The 24,212-nt window shown below is 41.1% G+C and overlaps 1 protein-coding gene across 2 annotated transcripts in view; it reads left to right on the top strand.

The window, feature by feature from the left end:
• LOC128417525 (desmoglein-1-beta-like) overlaps positions 1–24,212 on the top strand; it is a 126,497-nt gene that overhangs the window by 84,081 nt on the left and 18,204 nt on the right. Inside the window, exons 1-4 of one of the 2 annotated variants that reach the window (XM_053396317.1) lie at positions 7,959–8,805; positions 21,054–21,092; positions 21,569–21,697; positions 23,166–23,321. In XM_053396317.1, the coding sequence (XP_053252292.1) occupies positions 8,758–8,805; positions 21,054–21,092; positions 21,569–21,697; positions 23,166–23,321 (372 nt within the window). In that variant the 5' untranslated portion in view covers positions 7,959–8,757. Of the gene's footprint in view, positions 1–7,958; positions 8,806–21,053; positions 21,093–21,568; positions 21,698–23,165; positions 23,322–24,212 lie in introns of those variants that run through there. The other variant, XM_053396318.1, reaches the window with a different exon arrangement.

Raw genomic sequence — 24,212 nt, 5'->3', positions numbered from 1 at the left:
AGTATACGTCAGAATTTTGTGTTTACTTAAGGGAGCAAATGTTTCGTTGGTGCCAAATTCACTAGATGCTTCTAGACATTTTCAGTTTTCACATTTAATCCCTGTCTGATTATTGGACTTGCACTAGGAACCCAGCCTAGTCCGAGCATTCATCAAGGGCTTGTCCTTGATCATTTGCAGGCCATATCATTATGAATCTCCACCCATCTAAGTTCAGAAACAGCTGAAGTCATGTAGCCATACTCAGAGACAACTCACCAGGGTGCAACAAGTGCAACAGAACATTTAACGTGAGTGGAGGAGGAAATGAGAGTTTAACCCAGTTGTCATTGTCATCTAACCACAGATGCATCGCCTTCAGTAATTCCTCTATGGCACATCAGGTTGACTTAAATTTATGCTGATACAAAAATTTCTGTTTCAGCTTTCAACAAATACAACACAAGGTGATCTGAGTTCATATAACAATATGTAAACTGTAAAGTAATTTCACCCAATAGCTGTATATGTAATGAAACTGTGGTGGTGGCACTTTTCCCAGAGGCTCAACATGGTACAAAATATGCATTAATATAATGAAGTACAGCAAAACATTCATTTAACACAGGGATGGGGAACTTGTGGCCTTTCAGCTGTTGCTGGACTCCAACTCCCATCAACCCCAGCCAGAATGGCCAAAGGTCAGGGATGATGTGAATTGGAGTCCAACAGCATCCGTAGGGCCCCAGGTTCTTCATCCTTTCTTTAATATTGTAACAGTGAAGAATCTGGTCAAATAGCAAGAGTGATAGCTATAATAAATGAAATAACTAATATCTGTTTCTAATTGAATGCATACATAACAGTGGGAGAAATTCAATGTTGCACTAAGGTGAACGCTCTATGACACATTGCCCAGTGGAATGTTCTTCCCTCTGTTCCCTCACATGCTGTTTTGTGGGTTCTGCTGACCGCTCCTCCCCTGGTCAATTTTGGGGTGTACATGGTCTTCTTACTTACTTGTCAAATTTGGCCTGGTATAAATAAAATAGTGAGAATCAGACTTTTGTGACTTTTCAAGATTATTGAGAATGTCTGTACAATTTCCAGTTTAAGATACTTCATTTTTTTCTTTAAAGCTTCTACTAAGAACACGCTCCCCTTCAGAATGTGCAAGAGAATTCAGATTATAAAAGACTCTCATTAATATAAAATGATAAAATTATGACTGTGTTAGTATTATTTTTTTCATTAAGTCTGCACCAGATGCTGATAAAAACAGAAAAGAAAAGAAAAGAAAAGAGCTGAAGGGTTTTCATGCTGTTTCCAGAATATATATATATTTTTAATCCAATTTGTTGGGATTGTTGCTAGATTCAGACCAATGCATAAAAACATGCCTTAATCTTTGCACGTCAGTTAATTTTGTGCTGCCAGGAGAGTAGCGGGAGCTTTGGCTGACTTTGTTCTTGGTTTCAAACTACTAGTTTCTATGGAGGCACTGGAACATAGATGCCACTCCCTAGTTCTAAATCAAGTCAGACAAGTTTCCCAAGACAGATTTATCAAACCTTTCGCACTGTAATTGCTCAGTCGCTCAAACCAGCTAATGTGGAAAGGATTATATACCTTTTATAACTCCCATAGTCTTGATAAGCATGGCCTCACCTGCTAACAGACTTCTTTTATACTTTGTCCACTAGCCCACGCATACTGTTTTCTGAATTTTTAGCTTTCATGAGCAATGAGATGAAACTTGAATTGTTTAAAATACAGCAATTGTAGACATCTATGTTGTGGCAGAAGGAGGGAGGAAGTTCCCCCCAATGTGTGTGTGTGTGTGTGTGTGTGTGTGTGTGTGTACACATACTATTTCTAAAAGATACAGGGATTGTGCTCACTCATCATATTTTCCTGGGGATTCCTGGGGAGGTTTCTGAAAGTGATGTTGTGGGTCTATAGGAATGGGGAGCCTGCAGCTCTCCAGCTTCAATCATTCCTGACTATTGGCCATTCTGGCTTGGGCTGATGAGAGGTGAAGTCCTAGAAGGCCACAGGCTAGCCACCCCTGGCCTATGTAGACGGTCAAATTGCCCTGAGAGGAGTTGTGTCAACCCAGCATAGCCTGGTTGCATTATTACCTTGCCAAGTGCGTCAGTTGCAATTGTATAGAGTTCTGCAAATATAATAAAGTAGAATTGTATATATAGTAAAATTGTCGTTGGCAGGAGCTCTGTGAAATAAAGAGGGAGTTGCAAAAAAAAAAGTCTGCAAAACTTTGAAGTCTGGAAAGTAAATGACCATTTTAAAGACATTGCTGTGGTTAGGAAATAGTAGAGAATGAAAGTCTTGGAGCAAATGAAAGAAAGGTAGCAAGGACATACCCATGAACAAATGTACAAGTCTGTGCTGGAGGTAAAGGGAGAGATGGAGAGACTGAAGGTGTGGTCAGCCTAGCAAGATAAATTACCCTCCCTGTTGTAATGAGTGAGGCAAAGTTAGGGAGGTCAAAATGAGAACAAGAAAGCCCATTGAGGAGGCCTAACTGGCCCCATTGATTTCAGCAGAGCTGAGTTATGATTCATTCTAAATTGATCGGAGACATTCATCTATAAGGAATGAGCCCAGATCTTGGGATAAGAGAGACTGCAGGCAAAGGGAAGGAGATCATTTAAAAGAATTAATACTGAAATATACAGCAAGAGTATGAAGAGAGAAGGAATGTTCCAGTTTGTCAAGGGAGACTAGAACTAAAGAATAATGCATGAGTAGATTTTACCATGCTGTACGGCAAAATTCTTTAAGAAGAGTGTGACCTGGGGAACTAGAGGCATAGCAACTAGAGGTGGCTAAACTATGGCATTCCAGATGTTGTTGGACTGTAGTTCCTATCATCCCTGATCATTGCCTCATCAAATACAGGTTAACTACACCTGCACTAGAGGAATTCAGCCAATGAACACTCAAGAAATATTTGGATGGTTTGGGAATGAGTGTTGCCTGGCCTAACACATAGATTTGCATTAAAAAGGCCTACGTGTGTAAAGAGGGGGAAATAACTGAAGAAGGATATTTTAAAGACTGGTAAGATACTGAGGAACTGAGCACTGGAAACTGGATGAGATAGTGAGAGGACATTAAAGAGAATGGAAGATTCATTGGATAAATCAGAAATGATTAGGAAAGAACATAGGAAGCTGCCTAACACCAAGCCAGACTTTTGGTCCTGCTAACTCAGCACTGTCTGCACCAGGCATCCTCAAACTTGGCCCTCCAGATGTTTTTGGCCTACTACTCGCATGATCCCTAGCTAGCAGAACCAGTGGTCAGGAATGATGGGAATTGTCTCAAAACATCTGGAGGGCCGAGTTTGAGGAAGCCTGGCTAACCTCTGGCCCTCCAGGGGTTTCTGGACTCTAACTGCCATTATTCCGAACCACTGGACATGCTGGCTAAGGCTGATAGAAGGTGAAGCCAAACAACATCTGGTCTTGCAGTGGCTCCATAGCATTTCTGTTGCTTTCCTTCCTATTTAGATTGGCAAAATAGAGTCAGGAGGATACTAGGTGATCTCAAAAGCTGCAATAAGTTATAAGGACTGGAACCAAGCTACTTTGAGATGTGTAGGTTACTTTCATCAACATAAATTTTAACTAGGGGTATACACTGAAGACATGATTCAGTTTGGATTCTGCTTTGATGCTTCAGAAAGTGGGTTGATTTGGCTAGGACCACTGCAGAAGGCACTTGCTCTGTCTAAATCAGAATCTCACATCTGAACGGTCAAGGCTTCTTACATATTTGCATTGGTTTATATGGGAAAAGGTTCAAATGGCCACACACACACACACACACACACACGTTGACAGAAGTGGATGAAATTTGCAATTTGCAGGTGTAGTTCCATATTCTGAGGAAATGAAGCCTACCAAATGCAGCTCACACAACTCTCTATGCAATTATATAGAACTTTCCGAACATCAAATATACATATGACATTTTTATTCAACCAAGTGTCTGTTTCTTTAAATATAGCTTTAACCTAATGTGTGCAATACCAAAATCATATCCAAGTGCAATACAGGATTTCTCAAATCCAAAGTTCCATCCAAATATTCCTTCATTCAATAAAGAGAAAAGTATCTCTACAAGTACAGTGGTACCTCTGGATGCAAACAGGATCCGTTCCAGAGCCCTGTTCACATCCTGAAGCGAACACAACCCGCATCTGCGCGTGCACGGGTCATGATTTGCCGCTTACACACATGCGTGTGACATGACCTGGAGTACTGTGTCCAGTTCTGGGCACCACAGTTCAAGAAGGATACTGACAAACTGGAACGTGTCCAGAGGAGGGCAACCAAAATGGTCAAAGGCCTGGAAACGATGCCTTATGAGGAACGGCTAAGGGAGCTGGGCATGTTTAGCCTGGAGAAGAGGAGGTTAAGGGGTGATATGATAGCCATGTTCAAATATATAAAAGGATGTCACATAGAGGAGGGAGAAAGGTTGTTTTCTGCTGCTCCAGAGAAGCGGACACGGAGCAATGGATCCAAACTACAAGAAAGAAGATTCCACCTAAACATTAGGAAGAACTTCCTGACAGTAAGAGCTGTTCGACAGTGGAATTTGCTGCCAAGGAGTGTGGTGGAGTCTCCTTCTTTGGAGGTCTCTAAGCAGAGGCTTGACAACCATATATCAGGAGTGCTCTGATGGTGTTTCCTGCTTGGCAGGGGGTTGGACTCGATGGCCCTTGTGGTCTCTTCCAACTCTATGATTCTATGATTCTATCATTTTGAGTGTCTGCGCATGTTCAAGCAGCAAAACCTGGAAGTAACGCACTCTGTTACTTCCGGGTCGCCACAGGGCACAACCCGAAAACGCTCAACCCGAAGCTACTTCAACCCGAGGTATGACTGTATACTTGTTGTTAAAGGATAATCAACAGACCAGGAAAAAGCTGTCCTGGGAGTGTTGTAGTTTTGCTCTCAGTCACTCAAATCGCAGTGGCCGTGGCCCAGTTGCATGAAATCCTAAGCAGAACTCTGATGGCGAGATCACTGGATGCAAATCTCTGTTTTGAATATCTTCTTCCAGTTGGCCTGCAATGGAATGCTGAATTATATATAACATGCTGATAAAAGCCTTCATACAATATAATAAATTTACATTTGAAAATTATTCAAGGAATTACACTTACATATGACAGCAAAACATATGCTCAAATAGAAAAGTCAGCTCCATAAAATTGAAAAGGCATTCTGCTCATTCTGTAAGGGCTGATGCAGACACAGCTGTGTGTTCCGCTTAAAGGGGCCATGACTCCAATTACAATCTTCTCCATCAATAGGAATGATTAATTTAAAAAAACTCAATTCTAAGTTAAAATTTAAGCCCTTTGGAATGACAGTTTCCAAGTGGAAAATCCACTTGGACTCTAATTGTAATAAAGTCTTTTTGAGATCCAATCTGTTATATGGTTGAGGTTTGAAAACTTGTAGGATCTTGGTGTCGTTCTGGATCAGGATGTCACCAGCACTCCATGCTTCAGCATTGGTGACTACACACTTGAGGTGGTAGATGATTTTGTCTACCTGGGCTCCACCATACCCAGCAATCTCTCCCTCGACACTGAGCTGGACAAACATATTGACAAGGCAACTACGGCAATGGCTTACCTCTCCCAAAGGATATGGGAGAATGTGATGCTAATGACCAATACAAAGTTGAAGGTCTACCAGACTTTGACATGCGCTGAGTGAGGAATATTTTGGGCATCACATGGCAGGACAAAGTCTCAAACAAAGATGTGCTCTCCAAAGCCCACATCCCCAGCATGTTTGCACTCCTTTCTCAGTGACATCTACATTGACTTGGTCATGTCTAAAGAATGGAAGATGGCTGGATCCCCAAGGACATTCTCTACTGGGAGCTGGCTTCAGGCACAAGGCCTGCTGGCAGACCAACTCTGTGTTTCAAAGTTTTTCTGCAAACATAACATGAAGGCTTGCAACATCAACCCTGCTATGTGGGAATCCCTTGCAGATGACCACAGTGCCTGGAGACAGGTAGTCAGGTCATGAATCCATAGCAGTGACCAAAGGAGGAATAACTGCTGGGAGGAGCACAGAGAGAAGAAACACCATGGTGCATCTGCAGCAGCACAACTGAATGCCTTCACCTGTCCTAGCTGCAATGAAATGTCTCTCTACAGCCACAGCAGGCGCTGTAACCTTCCAGCAGATTGATTTCACCCCCAAAGACACACTCCTCCATTGTCTCCCAAGACAGACGGATGCCAACCAACAACTGAATTATAATCCCTTGCTTTTGAAACAGATAATACCTTCCCTGAATATAATACCCTAGGTTCATACCATTTTCTTCCAAATATAAAAATATGTTTATAGGATGTGTTAACAACCAATCCAGTGTCAGATGTTTGTCCTCAGTAAAATTAAAAGCAGAAATGATTTTTTGTCAGTTTTTTAGTATCTCGTGCATTTGGTAAGACTTGGCTGCCTATTGGTCACTCCTAGGGATTTTCTCCACTCGTGCGCTTCTGCCTTTGAGTGGGAGAATAGTGTTTGTTCAACTTAGTTTCATAGAATCATATAGTGGCAAAGGTCCCCGAAAGTCCCTCTGAGAGTGTTGGATATTCTTGATAGGTGGGCGTCCAGGCTTATGGCTCCCAGAAGGAAGAATTCTCAGAAGGTAAGATTCTTCACATACTTTATGCCAAGGACTTTATCCATGGCTGCCACATGCCCAGATTCTCATTCAAGTACGCCCTCCATTCTTTGCTATTCACCACTGCAATCCTAGTGAGAATGGGGCCACCACCACACCATGCATTTTATCTCACTACGACACCACTTTAAATAGTCATGGCTATCCCCAAATAATTATAGGTGCTGTAGTTTGTTAAATGTGCTGAGGGTTGCTAGGAAACCCTTATTCCTCTCACAGAGCTATGATTTCCAGAATTCCTTGGGTATTATTTATGGGAAGCCATGACTCTTTGAAGTGGCACCATAGCAAAATAAAGCAAATGGGAATTCAACACAATGCAGCAAGAGGCTGGCTTGATCCATTACAGGTCAGTGCTCCTGGACACAAAGCAACACCCACAACTTCAGTTTCACAGCAGTTTGGGCCAAAAATCACTTCTGCCCCCAATTAGGGCCTGCATGGAGGATGAAGAGACGTAGCTAACATAGAAATATCCAGCTTGTCCATAACCTACTGTGGTACTATGATGCAAGAGTCACATCCATTGTTCTGCCCTCTTTTGCCTCTGGCCCTGCCCGTAACTGGCATGTCGGCCCCAAAAGCTTGCCCAAGAGGTAACACAGTCCTCAGGATGAACAGGATGAATGCAGCTGCAAGATTGCTGATACAGAGAAGTGACAGGGCATGACATCAGATCTTCTCACACACTACTGATTCTGCTGTGACTTTTGGAGCCATACCCTTCGGTTTCTTTAAAAAAAACGAAAGAGTCCAGGGTAAAAATCTGTCCCAAGAAGAATACTAGGAAGAGTGAAAGCCTTCAGTCAGTCTCCATCACTTTTGTGGTCATCCACACTCTGTCCAAACTGAGTTACTCCACTTGCCTCTATTTGTATCCCACAAATCATCAGTAAGACAGTAAAGTTGTTGCATTGCTCCCTGTTTAACTGGTCAAGGATAGACTTCTGCTTGTCACACCTGTTTGCTGTGTGTGAGATTACTCAACCAAATAAGCTTTTCAATACATTTTAAAAACACTGTTCTTTTCAAAGAATATCAAGCTGATCTAGGGAACTAGATAAGAAATACAATAAGAAACAAAATAGACACATTTATTCCTAATGAGCTATATACTGTGAGCACCGGGCCTACGATGCTTACATAACTCCAAGGACTTCAATGAAGGATCAGCTTTGTATATTGAGTCCTCAGGCATTAAAATGAATGGGGAAATCTGAAGGCGGGGGAGCTACTATGAGAACACAGGGGGTTAATATTTTTAAACTTTGCTTTATTTATATGGCGATTTTAATTCACATTGCTTCTCAAAACTGGAAGTAAGCAGAAGACTGCTATTGGCATTCTCTTCAGTTAAGCTGGCACCAGAAAGATCTATATGATCTCAAGGAAAGGGAACAAATCCAAAGTTTGTGTTTGTTCTTTCCCTCTGTTTCTCCAGAGTTCCATCATTTACCAATGGCTGGAGGAACCCATATAAGAATATTATTGGAGGGAGGTGGAAACATGACCTCCAAATGCCCACAGGAAGTAGGCTCCTAGGACTTAGAGCAGCAATATCAAATTGGTTTGTGAAACTAAGGATTTAACTTGGGATCCTGCCGTTGTGTGGACCTGCCCAAAATTTACAAGTGCAGCTTTTTGTGTAGTGGTAATGGGTAATTCTGACTTTCATTCAGTAGTTCCCCAGTACAGCCTGTCTTGCTTCTCTCTATAATGCTCTCCTTGGTGCCCAGCAAAGTGTTTCATCGCAAAAAGTATCAAGGTGTGTCTTTGGCTTTCCCCCTGGAGCAATAATGATATTGTCAAGCATTTCAAGACCTGCCCAAAGGTTTTGGGTGGAGGAACACACTTGGTTAAGCAGCATCTTCAGTGCTCTGATCTGAGGAAGTCAGAGACTCCTCCAAAGCCTGGGTGAAAGAACATCTACGCAGTGTCTTTTTACAGGCACTGTCACAAGGGGGGGGAAGGGCACAGCCACCTGGAGTGTTATCGTCCCTTTCTTGGACCTAAGAGACAACAGATGCAATGGATTGGCTTCCTTACAGAGCAGCTGCTGTGCTGTTCATTTTAACGGTAAGAATGGATTTTAAGAGAATTGTTTTCAAACCCAGTGTTACTTTTCAAGTTCTTGTGCTGGCGATGCTGGTAATTCTCTGTGCTTTGGTTATTCCTGCATTGTAAATCGGAAGTGAAGACTGGGGAAGGGGGGAGGAAGACTTTTGTTACAATTCTGTATTAACTTGCTAGGGAGTAAATCCCATAGAAATTGACCGAGCTTACTTCTGAGCAAACGATCATGGGATTGCCCAGTAACAAAACCACCCATCTACTCTAAATATAATTAAATCCATTTATTTAGATGTTTAATATCCAAAACAGAGAGCCAGATGCTACTGGGAGAGGGCTCATTGCACATTGTAATCAATGGATGTGTTAGTCAAGGGTCTAGTTCAAGTATGACTTAGTTGAAAGCCACTCTGTATAACGAGCAATCCCTTGTTATCTGTTTTTGCTAGTATGCTTTCTAGCAAAAAAGTGGAAACATTTGGACAAACTTTTCAATCTTTATCCAGGCATATATTGTTTTTTCTGTACTGCATGAAGATTGTATAGTTTGCTGTTTATTATTATGATTTGATGCTCAAATCCCTCGGAGTTAGATTTCTCCAGTCTGTCACTGAAAACCTGCTTCTAGATACATGTGCAAACAGGAAAATTCGTCAGCATGGTACTTCTTTATGTAAGAGCTTTGGGCTGCGTTTGTTTTTCTTATACACGGGAAAGTGCTATCTGTGGAAGAAACGACATTTAGGCATGTTGAAGCAATCAAATGTTGAGAGATTATAGGGACAGAACTTGGTGGCCTTGGAGGCCTTGCTGCATCGTCCATATTGTCATGTAACTCCATTTATCGTAATTTGTATTGCTTTTTCTTGCACTTAGAATGGTTGCAAGCAGGGGGGGTTTGAGCTGGAACTTGCTGGAACAGTTCCGGCACCTCTCAGATGGGCACCTTTGCCATTCTAAGTGAATGGTGGAGGTGTTCGTGAAGAGTTGTGGCACAAATATGGCACCAGTTGCAAGTGACCTTATAATCTTAAGCGTGCTACAGAATTCTTAGCAATCTGTTCTTAAATAGGATTTCTTCAGACCAAATGTAAATTGGCACATTCCCCACCACCACCACCTTTCCTACTGGTAATGTATCAAATTTTTCTAAGATGATGTGGCAGAGCGAAACTCTGCAGTTCATTGCTCAAAGGAAAGAAGCAATGCCCAATTAACAATTTCACACTTGATAAATTAGAACTAATCAATGAAGTCAGCTGCCAAGTGAATAACTTAAGGGTTGGCAAAAAGCAAAGCAGTGAATCGGTTCCTACATGTTTGGTTCAACATTCAGGTCTCTTCAAAGCCTGGAATGTTGCTTGCTCTTAAAAATTAGACTGGGCCATTGATACATCTTTTTCATTATTATCTGTAGACCAAGACCCAATAATTAAATAGCATGCATTTCTTAAGGCTGGGGTTTAAGTACAGAGATTTATATGTTAGGTGTGCCCTCTGACATTTATTTGGGAAGAGTGTCTCTTTTAGCATATGAAACAGGTCTGTTTTTAGTCGTCTTTTGACAAAGCTGAGAAAATGTCTATAAACACAGGTGTCGTCTGTAGAGGCCTTTATCCAAATAACTGTGCAACTACTCCAATGAACCCAATGGGGTGTGGGTCTTTTAAAGTGAATGGGGTTTTCCTTTGAAGTTTGTAACTTTGCATTGCCTGAGTGTGGAGGGGAGAAAGGCCAGTAATCTTACCGGCATTTCCCAAGCTCTTCGGCATATCCAAATCTTTGTTTGAGAGCATGATCACTGAGGGGACTTCACAGGCAGAAGTAAGAGAAATCTCTTCATAATGTGGAGTTTCCCAAACCACAGAATCTTCCCCCCCCCTCTCTCTCTCTCTCTCTCTCACACACACACACACACACACACAATATCTATTATGATATGCATGTGAACCGGTGCTAATATTCTAGATAACAGAAGAACAGAAAAAAATCAAAAGTTAAAACTAGCAATTTTATTTTGAAACAAATGTTCTGGTCTGGGAGGGAGTCAGTATATATTTCCCCATCTGATCTGAATTTTCAACACCTGCTTGATCCAAAGAGTACTCACTGCAAAATACTGATTTTTCTGTTTGGGCTGTGTTCATAGTACTTGTATAGGCTTGCTTCATGAAGGCAGTGCATTTTTTCTTTACCACCTGCCTGATGAAAACTAATTTATGCCATCTCCACTTGGCCAATTCTCTTGTTCATTGTTTCACCCAGACACCTTCATTTTCCCTTCCAATTATTAAAATAAAAAGCTAGATTACTTGTATGTATTTTTAATGAAGTGTCACAGCAAACTGAGACTAAGTAATCTTATCCAGGATGAGGCATTGCATACAGGTTTGTGATGACAATCCAGTACAGTGGTACCTTGGGTTACATACACTTCAGGTTACATACGCTTCAGGTTACAGACTCTGCTGACCCAGAAATAGTGCTTCAGGTTAAGAACTTTGCTTCAGGGTGAGAACAGAAATCGTGCTCTGACGGTGCGGCAGCAGCAGGAGGCCCCATTAGCGAAAGTGGTGCTTCAGGTTAAGAACAGTTTCAGATTAAGAGCGGACCTCCGGAACGAATTAAGTACTTAACCTGAGGTACCACTGTATTAAGAGTTCAGCATGTTTAAGCCTTTTGAAAGATAGTCTGGATGTTGACCTGAATGGCTACAGTCTAGTGCATGCTCAGAGCTCAGTTACAAGATCACTTGGCACATGGGTGGTGTGTCATGCACCAAAAAAATGGGTTATTTAATGATGCCACCACAAACCTTCCTATTGTGAGCTGAACTTCTGGAATGTGATCAGAGGCCAATTTGTTTAAGGACTCAATTATCCTTAGGGACCCTGCATATTCCCTATACTGCAGCCCAAGAAAAGTACAATTTATCTATTAAGCAATAATATAGATTCTTCCCATTCACTCTGAATAAAAGTCATCCTAGGTTTCCAAAGCTGACTATTTGCTACATCCATTAGCTCAAAGGGGTGGTGCTGGCTTTCTACATAATTAGAAACAAGTGTCACATATATGGACTTGTTACCTAAACTTGGAAGAAAAACAAATTTGAAAATTGTTGGCAAATTTATTTCTGGAATTTAGGATTTGGCCCATAATTCTGCAGGTATCCTTGAAATACAATTATCTTTCTTAATTAAAAAACAAAACAAAGAAGCTATTAACATTCATGAATGAAATGACTTAGCTTGGATTTAAACATCAACTTTTTAAAAAAGAAACATTACTTGAAGACAGATACCAGGTACCTAGATATTTAGGCCTGAATCATGAATGCAATTACATGGATACACATCCTGTTTGAGTTGTTGACTTCTGTGGGATTTCTAACCATATAATGGTGTTTAGGCTTGGAGACGCCATCTGCCAGGATTTCGACTGCAAAGTTACAGAACTTTGGAAATAAATGTAATAAAAGGAAAGATCTAATCTTCTTCAGTGGGAGTTTTGGCGCAGGAATAAAATGCATAGTCCAAAATGCTGACACAACTGCACACTACAATGGCACAAAGATGACTAATACTATAATGCGCTTGAATACTCAGCCCTGTTCACAGCAATACCCTGCCTGACTTCAAAGAGACAGGCTCAACTCCTAAAAAGAACAGCTCTGGGAAAGAGAACAGATCAGGAATTAAGGGCATGTTCAGTCACTTGGATTCAAGTAGGTGGAGCAGGGAGTATGCCATAATTGCATATAATATTGCCTTGGCACTGATAGTAGTTAATTAATTCATGTTTGTAAATGGCTTTGAAGTAGAAGTTGTGGAGCAGCATATTAAAGTAATGGAACTCTGAAGCTGATCTCTTTTGCAGTCTTGCAAATCTGAAATAACTACTCAGACTTTGGGAATCTGGGTTCAAACATTTAAAACATTCAATTTTTTCCCCAATTCATCCCTTAAACAACACATGGACTAATACATGTTTACCTGGAAGTAAGTCATTCTGAGTCCAACTCGGGTTACTCCCAATTAAGTGTGTTTAGGATTTCAGCTTCAAGCATCAGAAGATCAATAACTTCAGAAATCCTGTCTGAACAGTGGAATAAATCACTATACTAGAGAGAGTTGAACAACACCCACAAAGGAATGCACATGCTGATTTAACTTCCATCCACTGAAATGCATGGGAAACTTTGAGAGGCAGGTAGGAAACTCTTGACTGGTTTGCTGGTTTCTAGAGTGTCCACTTTCCTTTCTCAAAATCCACATGAGCATCTTGAATTTACCACTGACCTTGTTGGCATGAGAAATTTTGCATCAAAGCAAATGCAGCAAAAGACTTATTTCTTGGCCTGGTGCACATAATTTAATATGCCACAATAAATCACCCCCCACATTGAGCAAAAATATCAAATATTAAGTTCAGATCAAGGAACATTTCTCCCACACCATGCTGCTGCATATTGCAACCAACTGTGCCCTTGATTGATGGCTCACTAATGACCTTTGGTGCATTGGTGAATGTTGTGCTAGGATTGGGGAGACCTGGACTCAAATTCTCAAAGAGCCATGAAGCTTACTGGGTGATTTGGGGCCAGCCAGTATATATCTTAGCTTAACATACCTTGCAGGGTTGTTGTGAGTATAAAATGGAGGGAGAACCATGTTGGCTGTCTTCAGCTCCTTGGGGGAAGGTGGGATATACACATAAAAATTAAATATTAGTAATTACATACATAGATAGATACAATCATTCATCCCTCAATGATGAGAGACCTACAGTGGTCATAAGTAAAAAGAGAAGATAGTTCCACTACATAGACAATGTTCATGAGAAGTTTTTGGGGTTTTTTCAATATATACATTCTTCTCCTTTCCAGAAGCAGAACTGGCAGCAAACAATCTTCTTCGCTTTTTGCAAAAGAAGAAATAAACACATATATGTTTCCCCAAATTATTTCTTAGCTAAGATAGCAAAAATAATGCATACTCATGAGTTGCAGTTAGTGTGTCTCTGTTGAAAATGGGCAAAAATACCATTAGCAAGATCTCCTATGCAAACCCCACCAAAATCCATGAAAACATTATGATGCTTTTATATGTAGCTCCCATGCCTCTCAAAGGAATTTGTGCAGGAAAAGTTCTCGGTGGATTGTTCTCTTCATTATATGAGTTATCCCAGTCCAGTGGCTTTTTACTATAAACTTGCAGTGATGTAACTGTAATTCATAGATTTAAGAATGGCAACATTGGCTATATTATAGACAGTCTTAAAGCTATGTGCTAGTTCCATTGAACTTTCTACCAGAATATTTCCATTAGAAAGTAACACTCAACAGGACTAGTAAGAACGTTTCATTCCAAGAGACACATACTGTATGGATGGGGTAAATCATGTGAGTCTCTAACAGCAGTTGTAGCAATTCTAACGATGACTTCAGACAACTCCTACACTTGTACAGGAAAACCAATGAATGTCTGACAGGGGGCATATCTGTGGAATGGATGATTTGGAATGCACTTTGATGTGCATCAGATCCGTGAAGTCCATGATTATTTGGCATTAATTTGCACTGCACTTAAGGCCTTTTCACTATTTCAGTCCACAGTACCCAAAGGGAAAAGTCAACCCTACTTGACATCCTTTTGTCTGCTTGCCACCACCACACTCTGAATTTAACTCTGAACATATTGCAGAAAATTACTACATATGTAGGCTTTTAAGAACCAGGTGTAGCCTTAGGGAAGTGGGAAGTATTGGTACAAGATCTTCCAGCTCCCAATACCATTTCTTTCTTCCCTAAGGCTGTACATGGTTCTCAAAACACCTACATATGTGGCATTTCCCCCTCTAATATTTATTTTTATTGATGATTTTAAGTAGTATAAAAATGTTGTTAAATAAACAGATAATAAAGTATATCATAAGTTTGTCATGGCAACGGAGCTAAGAAAGATCACCATCCATTTTGGAAATAAGAAGTGCTAAATTATTTAGCAGTCATAGCAAGCATTCATGTTGCCTGGACCACAGTAGAAGAAAAGTGGAGGTGCAAACTAGAATTTTCTCATGGGGTGTTGAGGCAAAACCACATGCTGAATTTTAATAGGTTAGTGCTTACTAAATGCAGACCAGGCCCATCTTTATAGGTGGAGTAGATCTGCCTTTGTTCTTTGAGGTAATAAACTGTGTCTGAGTGTCAGTAGTCATCTTTTGTGCTCTGTTCATTCAAATATTTGAAGAAAGTAGTTAGTGCAGACTCAAAAGGGGCTGCCCCTTAGCCTGCCTATGAAGTAGTCATTGATACCATCTGTTGGAATACAGCCCTCCTGGACTGTCTACTTCTTTGGCGGTCACTTGCAGCCAAGTAAAATTGTCTTCCATAAACACGGTTTTAACAGCGAGTCTGTAAGTGACTGTGGAGGCCAGTTCTGGATCCACACGTCCTTCCACAGTGGGGACATTAGTTTCTGGGCAGGAGTTGATAATGGTGTGGATTTGCCAAGCGTGCCTTCCTCATAGCACGTTTCCCCTTTGCGTCCTGAGTTCGAGGACTCTGCAGCCTTCATTCGCCTTCACAGCCATTGTAACATACTGCTTGTTATCGTCCACCTGTTCTGCCATTTTGGACTTCTTCAGTCATTCTTTGTCTAGCTCCTTCCCTTTGACCTTACCGCCTTCGGTGACCCTGCTGGGAGTGCGAGATTCCCAACAGCTTCACTCACAAGGGTCCTAGGAACATTCAAGCCCACTCACCATGACAAGGTGATGATCCAGCGAGTGGGTCCTGGACTGTACCACTTCAGAGCTATTTGGATAATTATTCTCCTTGGGTTGCTTGTGGGTTTCCTGCCCCTTAGAGTTCCCCTCCCCAAAAGTTTTCTGTAGTTCTGCAAATCTTGGGTTTCTCGTAAGCCTGTTGCTAATTACCTGGTGAGTCTGTTTTGGCGACATAAGCAATGGCACCTGAACATCAGAAATAGAATGAACCTGCAACAGCAACATTTTGCAGTGCTGTATATTTTGGTGTTCATGATTACATCCAGTCACCCATGCTCTTCTCTGTGATACTGCATTCCATTTCCACCCCACCCACCCCAACGGTCAGTCAGGATTCTGTGGCCAGGCCATAATTGAATATGCTCAGTCTTATTCATTAGTTTGTTTTGGGGAATTCCCTTGGACTTTCCCTTCTGAAGATTGCTCTTTATAATTCTGCATACAAAACTCGCCTCTTGCAAGTAGATATTGACACTTTGGCTACAGAAGGACTGAAACTTATATCTCTAATTTGGAAAGAAAACCTTAATTCCTCCCCTCAATCTCTTTCAACTCAGACTTGCTAACATATCAGAAATAATAATAATAATAATAATAATAATAATAATAATAATATATTTATACCCCACCCATCTGGAACATCAGACATTAAAAACTTCCCTAAACAGGGCTGCCTTCAGATGTCTTCTAAAAGTCAGGTAGTTGTTTATTATTAGCTAAATTGTATGCCCCACACACACACCTCAGCCCACATATTATAAATGAGCCTTCTCCAAGTGATGCTCTCCAGCTGCTTTGGACTACCACTCCCATCAACCCCAGCCAGGCTCATAGGAGCCAACTCCAAGGGGGTGAGGTCCCTTCGCCCCCCAATAAAATATTTGAGCCCCCCCCAGTTGATGGCCATTGCCATTCAAATGGTGTGTGTGCTGAGCCTTGTGATTGATTATGTGGGGCAGGGTTTATCTGGATCCCCCAATGTTTTATTCAAGTTGGCACCCCTGGCCAGAGTGATGGAAGCTGAATGCACCATGTTGAGGATGATTGTTGGAAAATTACCATCCATACAGCTGCTCAGATGACTGTGTTTCTCATAAAGCTAACCTGTCTTTTATGTAACCTGTAAAACAGAGTTTTATTTGACTTTCATTCATATATATTTTAAAAGACGTCTACTGTTGCTAGTTTGCTGTGAAATTTACATTGGGTTCCCCCCATCATCATCTACATTTGTCCTTTTGCTCTTTGTTCCCAATCTTTTTAACCTGCCAAAAGCAGTCTAAGTAAATTGATGATGATGGGAACTTTGGGGCAAATCTGCCTGTCCACGTGCACTCAAATAGAGGAATTCAACATGGTGCTATGTTGATCATTCTGTCAGGGCAAACATATCGCTTTGCCAAACAGAACAATCCTCTCCTAAGCATGCTGTTCTGGAGTTTTGCCTGACACCACCCATGTCAATTTTGGAGGTGCAGGAAACAAACAGGGAGATGAGGGGAGAAGCCCCTTATGCAAGTGGAAGTCCCAGACTCAGTGAATCTTGCCCAAAAGAATTTGATCTAAATTTAGTTGAAGTTAATAGAAAAGGCAGGAATCCAAAGTACTCTATATACACAACCAGATGCTTCTCCCTGAACATCTGTTCATGCTTTGTTGGAGAGTGCTCCCAAAGGTCTACCACATTTGAGATGTGACTTGTCAGTCAGGAAGAAGGTAGAACCTCTAAAGCATCCCAAGAGCCACATCCCCTTGTGGAAAACCTTGTGGTGGGCACATGCAAGATCCAAAGTGTTTGGGGTAGAGGGGAACAGTGATGGTGATTCTTACCTTTGCATCATAGGCTACATTCCAGCCACACCTAAGTCAGGGGTTTCTATAAGCAAATAACTCCATCCTGCATTCATGCAAGGAAGTGGCATTTTCACAGTGCAAGGGCCTGTTCCAGCCAGGTTAAAACATTCAAGGAGGGTGTGGAACAACACTAGTGAGGGGTGTGGCCTGCGGAGGGGTTGTGGTCTAGGGAGAGTCCCCAGGGTCAGAAAGAAGGACCTCCTCCTAAACTTCCGGGTTAGCGCCATCGACTAATGGCGGATTCCCTCTGAGCTCCGGAGGGAATCGGCTCTGTAGGATCGGGTCTGGCCGCTGCGGTGACGTGGGGACCCTTAAAAATCACAGGCGGTGAAGCCTGTGAACCTGGTGACTCGGCGGGCACCATTTGCGCCCCCCCGACTTGTGAAGAGCCTTTTTAAAGGCTTCGGAACGGGGGACGGGGTGAGCGGCACGGTGCTGAGAGTTGACTGCTTCTCCTGCAGAGTGAAGCTGCATTGCCATGGTCGGAGAGCGCTGACTTCTTCTTTGGAACAATTGGACTCTAAAAGTAACAACCCGTGAGTACTACGGAAATTGGCATCGTAAAGAAAAAAAAATTTTTTTTAAAGAATTAGGCACGATCGGGGAAGGTGTAAAAAGGAAGTCTGCCTCCCCGTCTTGTAAACAAGTTAAAGCAAAGACCTGCTAACTAAGGTCGAGAGAACCTCTTTTTTCCGTCTTTGGTAAAAGACTTTAATTTCACGGTTTGGCAGTATAAGAAATCTTGCTGGAGGATAAAAGAGCTAATTTTGGGAGCTGAAGTGTCACCCTCCCGGACCCGGGAGTGTTCCGCGAGAGAGCCTGTTGATGAGGTACTAAAGAGCTTGACAGCTGTCAAAGTAGCTGTCAAGACAGAAAAAGAGAACTTTGTTTCTGCTGCTTCTGCTGGTTATATCTGTTACAATTTTTGTTACAATTTGTTGAAAACAAGGAAGAACCGATACAAACTAACTGGATTTTTGGATTTGAACTGGAATGAACATTAAGAAACCAAAATCCCTCTAGAGGGGGTTTTGGGACATTACAAGAATGGCTGGAGGAGGGAGAGTTCAGGCTGAATTGGACAGAGTCTTTGTTCTCTTGGGAAAGTTACAAGGCCAAATTGATGTTTTGGCTATAAATGTTACAACTCTGGACTCAGCTGTAAACCATATCATGGAACCTGATAAGGATTTGAATCAGGAAGTTTATCCAACTGAACAGAAAGAGAAACTTGACAATATTGAGTACTTGGAGAAGGAGACATATGTTGTCCCTGAAGAAAAGGAAGGAGGAACTGTAATTCTGCAGATGATGAAAGAGGACTTGAGGTTTGACATGATGGCAATGAAGGAAAATAAGAACTTGATATGGAAAATCTGGCCTGAATTGGAGATGGAAAAAAGGAGAGATCTCCTTATGTGGAGATCTGAAGACCTAAGGATTACAAATTTGCTTAAGGTGGAGGTTGGAGCCTTGGGGACATTTGGTTTTGAAAGGAGTAAGAAACAAGATTTGGGCCCCACCTTTAAGTATGGAGGACTGGTTGGAAGAAATATGGATCCTGAAGGGCCAGAGCGTTTCCGAGATTTGGTGTTTAATTTTAAGGACTATCAGGAAAACCAGCAGAGAGGAACTGAGAGAGAATTAAGAGCCTCGGATGTGAGGTCTCCAGGCTAATACTAGATTAAGACTGGTGGATATTTGTGGGGGACTGAAACCGGGAAAGGGGGGTGAGGGGCTTGGGAATCCAAAGGGTACATAATTATAATGTGTTTTTACTTTCATTTTGTTTTGGTAATGTGTATGAAATTTGGGAAATTCGTGGAAGGGAACCTGGGTCGACTTTAGAAAGAATGTTTTAAGAATGTGTATTGAGGTACAAGTGTTGATGTTGAAGTTTGGATAAGGTAAAATTGGTTTGTTTTAAAACGGACTAAATTAAAGGAAAATAAGGTTAGCAAAAATAAATTGAGGAAATGAATGAAAGAGAAAAAGTAAAATAATAATATGTTAAATTAAGCATAGAAATAGGTTAAAAATTATGGATAAGGATTTGCTGAATTAACAATTTGAATTGGAATACAAGAAAGGGGGGTATGAGGAGGTCAGGGAAATAGGTTATTGAAAAATAGGTTTTGTGAACTTTATGTGTTTTTAATTTTTTCTGTTTTTTGTTTTTCTTTTTTTCTTTTTGACTTTATGTTTTTTTGTATTGTATTAAATTCGAAAATCTTAATAAATATATTTTTTATAAAAAAAAAAGAAAGAAGGACCTCCTGAGCTTGAAGTTCTCCACCATTTCTCTAAAGTTTTGTTGTGTGCGATGCCAGCATGTTGTCCTTTGGCTTTGGGGCAAAGTTATAACTGAAGGTCAGTAAGAGAATGAGCTGAATAGTTGTCTGAAGACGGGTGATAAAAAGGCTGTGTGTTTCTCCTAGTTCACTCAGCAAGCATTCCCTCCAATACAATCTGATACTCAAAGAACAATGGCTTGCGTTTAAAGAGGAGGAAGCAGCTGTCTGAACACGTGTGAAGAACACACAGGGGTTGCTAACCTTTTTGGACCCGTGGCCACATTTGAAAGCTGGGGAAACTGTTGTTGGCCACCGAAACCTCACTGCAACAAAGCACTCCCCACAACCTATTCTATTCATTACAGAGTGTCATCAATATGCAGATGACACACCAACTCTGTTCCAACTGAGTCAAGAGAGGCAGGTGAGGTGTTAAACCAGTGCTTGGAGGCAGTGATGGGTTACCTGTGGACCAATAACCTGCAGCTGAATCCTGAAAAGAGAGAAGTGTTATGTGTCCCAAGTCCTCTGGAAGGAGCAGATCCATAGTCTGGGAGCGCTCCTTGATGTCACTGTCACTGGAATCTCAGGCGGCCTCTGTGGGTGAAGGGTGACTTATCAATTGGAATTGTTGTTGTTGAGTAGGGGACCCTGTGGGTGCCCAGGATGGTGTGTGCAAAAAAAATCACTAATGAAATTCTTGGAGTTGACTTACTTTTATTTTTGTTAGTAGATTAAGACATGGCTGACTGAAATTTCTATGGTCACATGAGCATGATCTCATTTTCATCTAATGTTTGCATTCTGTAAAAATCTCTGGTGTGAATATAAAGATATCTGTTTGCACAGTGTACTGCTTTTAAATATGCAGCCAACATGAGGACAGGCCCTTAAAAAATCTGCTTGTAACCTGATGCATATATTACAATATAGATTTAGGGAGTTTTTCACTGACTTGCATTTCACATTCATGAATAAAATGAGAAATTGTTCTTGTTTTGGCTATTCATTATACAGATGCTTGCAAATTCATATTTACATATTGCATTCCCTAGTAGTGAGAGGTGCATGAAATGCATTGGTTTAATTGAAGAGGTGGCCGTAATGTGAAGGAAACTATACAGGAGAGGGAATGGACCTGTGCAAGGGCACTGTGGAATCAGATTCTTACTTTTAATCTGTATACATTTTAGCAATATGAAGGCTGAGGATGCAAACTTTGAAAGATATCGATGAGATGGGTTTCTATGAGCTCTATAAGTGGGGGGAAATTAAGGTGAGCATTACGCTGACTGTTCTTTCTTGTTCCACTTCTAGGTATCCTTGGAGTTCAGCACTGCTGCTTTTCATGTTCAGGTAATTTAATCACCACAGTGTTATTAGCAGCACATCATATGCTTATCTAGTTAGACAATGAGACTTAGGCTCAATGAGACTTACTCCCAGGTATGTGTAAATATCAGGGAGTAGGGTCTATTTAGTACAGTGGGACTTCTGTGGGTTTTGTTTGTTTTTCAAAGCATAGGATCACTATGTAAAGCATCTATTTGCTGGTGCGTCCCACAAATCTATTACATATGAATCAAAGACTTGCAGACGAAACACCCTATTTTGAACCGTTACATGAAATTCAGCCCTCCTCCAGCTCTTCTTACCCACCATACACATCCTTTCCTGGACATGGGCCTTATTTTCACATGTTCCTCCTGTCTCCTTCAGAACCCTGACCTTGAGTCACCCACTTTTCCATCAAACCACATTCAATATTCAGAACAACTGGTCCTCGTGGTGTTCAGTTAATCCTTTTAATGCTCATGTTCTGTTTATTCAAGGTGAAAGAATGGGATGAAAAAGGCATGGAGAGATGGAAAAGCCACCACAGGCAGAAACGAGAATGGATTAAATTTGCTGCAGCCTGTAGAGAAGGGGAAGATAATTCAAAGAGGAATCCAATTGCAAGGGTAAGTTCCAAGCAAATCAGAAGAGTTCAAGACTTGTAAATTACTAAGCAACACTTGTAGATGACCAAGCAAACAAGGCAGAGATCCTCCCATGTAGTGACTAAGTAGCAAAGTCCACTGGGCTTAAATAAATGACTCTGCAGTTTCAGTGTGCGAAACTTACAGCAAAGATCTGATAAAGGTTGATAATGAGGAAAAACGTAAAGTACCAACAACTGTTTTTTTACAGTCTAGGAGCTTTTTTTGGAAAGTGTGGTGTCTAATTCACACACTCTCTCTTTAAAATCAAGGTTAGTTGTGAGTAGGACTAAGGGTGCATGGGCATAGCCAGGATTTTTGTTAGGGGGCAGGCTTTTGTTGGGGGGGCAGAACTTCAGATTTGTATTGTTTTTTATTGATTGGGGGGACAGCTGCCCCCCATCCCCCTTTGCTAGGGTGGGAGTCAATTAAGTGTTACTCAGTGTAGGCCTACTTTAATCCATTCATTTCAGTCGATCTATTCTGAGTAAAATTTAGTTGACTTGCTACCGTAATGGTTTGTAACAAGACACAGTGCTGGAATCTGTTTTCTTCTTCAAGTTTGAGTCCGGGGGGGCGGGCGTAATAATAACTAAAAGTGTCTCTCAACAACTCTGCCCTCCCCCCTAAAAATAAGATCAGCATCTCTGACCTCCCCCCCTCAAAAAAAGCACAAGAACTCCAGCCTCTCCTTAAAAAAGCTCAGCAACTCTCCCTCTCCCCCCCCATGACAATGGGTAGATCACTGCCAGTTGTTTTATACTGGGAGTAGATTGCAGTCTCTAGGGAGTTGGACGGGCCTGCAATAAATGATACTGGCTAACAACCTGAAGTTTCAGCTGCTGGCAGGAGAAGCCCCTCCACAGACTTCCACTCCTGCAGTGCAAGGAGCAGAGGAAACTCTTGTCTGTTCCCCCATCCCCCTACAACTCATTGTGCCCCTTCAATTTGCCCTGGAGGCTTGGGGGATATAATCAAAGTTAGTGCTACCTCCCCATCCTCTCCTCTCATGCACTTATATCCTGGTTTCACATTTTGATGAAGAAACCAGGATGAAACCACAGTTTGCTTTTTGGAGATAGCGGGAAACCATGGTTTAAAGAAACAACAATCAAAATGTCATAGCTGGTGTGTGAGGAGAAAGGGGGATTGGAAGGATGGGGATGACACTGCAGGAATGACACTTGCTCCTAGGTTAATATACCATGGTTTATTAAGCCAAGGTCTACATCTAAACCAGCACCAAAGTATGCCAGCTTCATGAAACAAGTAGCAAAATCTTCCCTTTTTTTTTCTCACTACGCTGCTGATATGAGTAGGCCATCTCACGAGAATGTTCCTTCAATATAGAGCCATTTGTACACATTTAAATAAAAAATAAATAAATACATAAGTAAATCTAGGGTTGAGAAAAACATAGCTAATTTTTGTTTTTTGTTTTCTGTTGCAGATCCGATCAGATTGTGAAGAAACTCAGTCACTTATATACAGAATCTCTGGAGTAGGAATTGATCAGCATCCCGTTGGAGTGTTTATCATTAATCAAAAGACTGGGGAAATTAATATAACAAAAATAGTAGACCGGGAGGAGACACCAATGTTTGTTGTAAGTACTATGTGTTTGCAAAACTATAACGTCTTTTCCCTCTATTACTTAGAACTAGAATATCTGAAGGGCATTATCTTCCCATATTAGTCTATTTACTTACTAAGGTTACCTCAGGCTGCTAACCATGATGGCTATGTTCTACTTCCACTGTATGCTTCTGAATGCTAGTTCCTGGAAACCACAAGATGGAGGGGGGAGTGCTCTTGAACTTGGTCCTGCATGCAGGCTTCCCACGAACATCTGGCTGCCCATTGTGAGAACCGGCTTCTGGACTAGATGAGCCACTCGGCTAATCCAGCTGGGTTGTTCTTACATCCCTTAACATAGCAGATGCATCTGGTGGGAACTACAGGGCCTTTTAAGGAGCAACACATACCGTATTTTTCCGTGTATAAGACGTCCCCATGTATAAGACGACCCCTATTTTTTTTAACCCAAAATTAAGAAAATGCACTATGCACTATCTGTATATAAGATGACCCCTTATTTTAAACTTCAAAAATTTAGGAAAAAATATAGTCTTATACAAGGAAAAATATGGTAATTTCTGGGACTCCTTTGTTGTAGACTAACGGTGATGATTTTATAACATAAGTGACTATTGGACAATTATTATGGAGGTTTTTTATTATTCAATCTGCTGTTGTCACTCATTTTATTTTTAGTGCTGATTTTGTTGGTTATGCTTGCTTTGTTGTTTCTCACTGGTATTCACCTTGAAAGGCAGACTGTATTTTATAATACATTGTTGTTAACATTATTATTATTATTATTATTATTATTATTATTATTATTATTAATCCTGCAGTATTTTTAAATTAGATTAAATTTTTTATCTAACAAATGAATAGTTTTAAGTATTTTGAATACTACATACTCCTTCTGAGT

The sequence above is a fragment of the Podarcis raffonei genome, chromosome 7, assembly GCF_027172205.1.
Source record: "Podarcis raffonei isolate rPodRaf1 chromosome 7, rPodRaf1.pri, whole genome shotgun sequence".
In the NCBI taxonomy this organism is placed as follows: Eukaryota; Metazoa; Chordata; class Lepidosauria; order Squamata; family Lacertidae; genus Podarcis; species Podarcis raffonei.
Note: the sequence above shows the minus strand (reverse complement) of the source record. Positions and strands in the feature narration are given on the sequence as shown.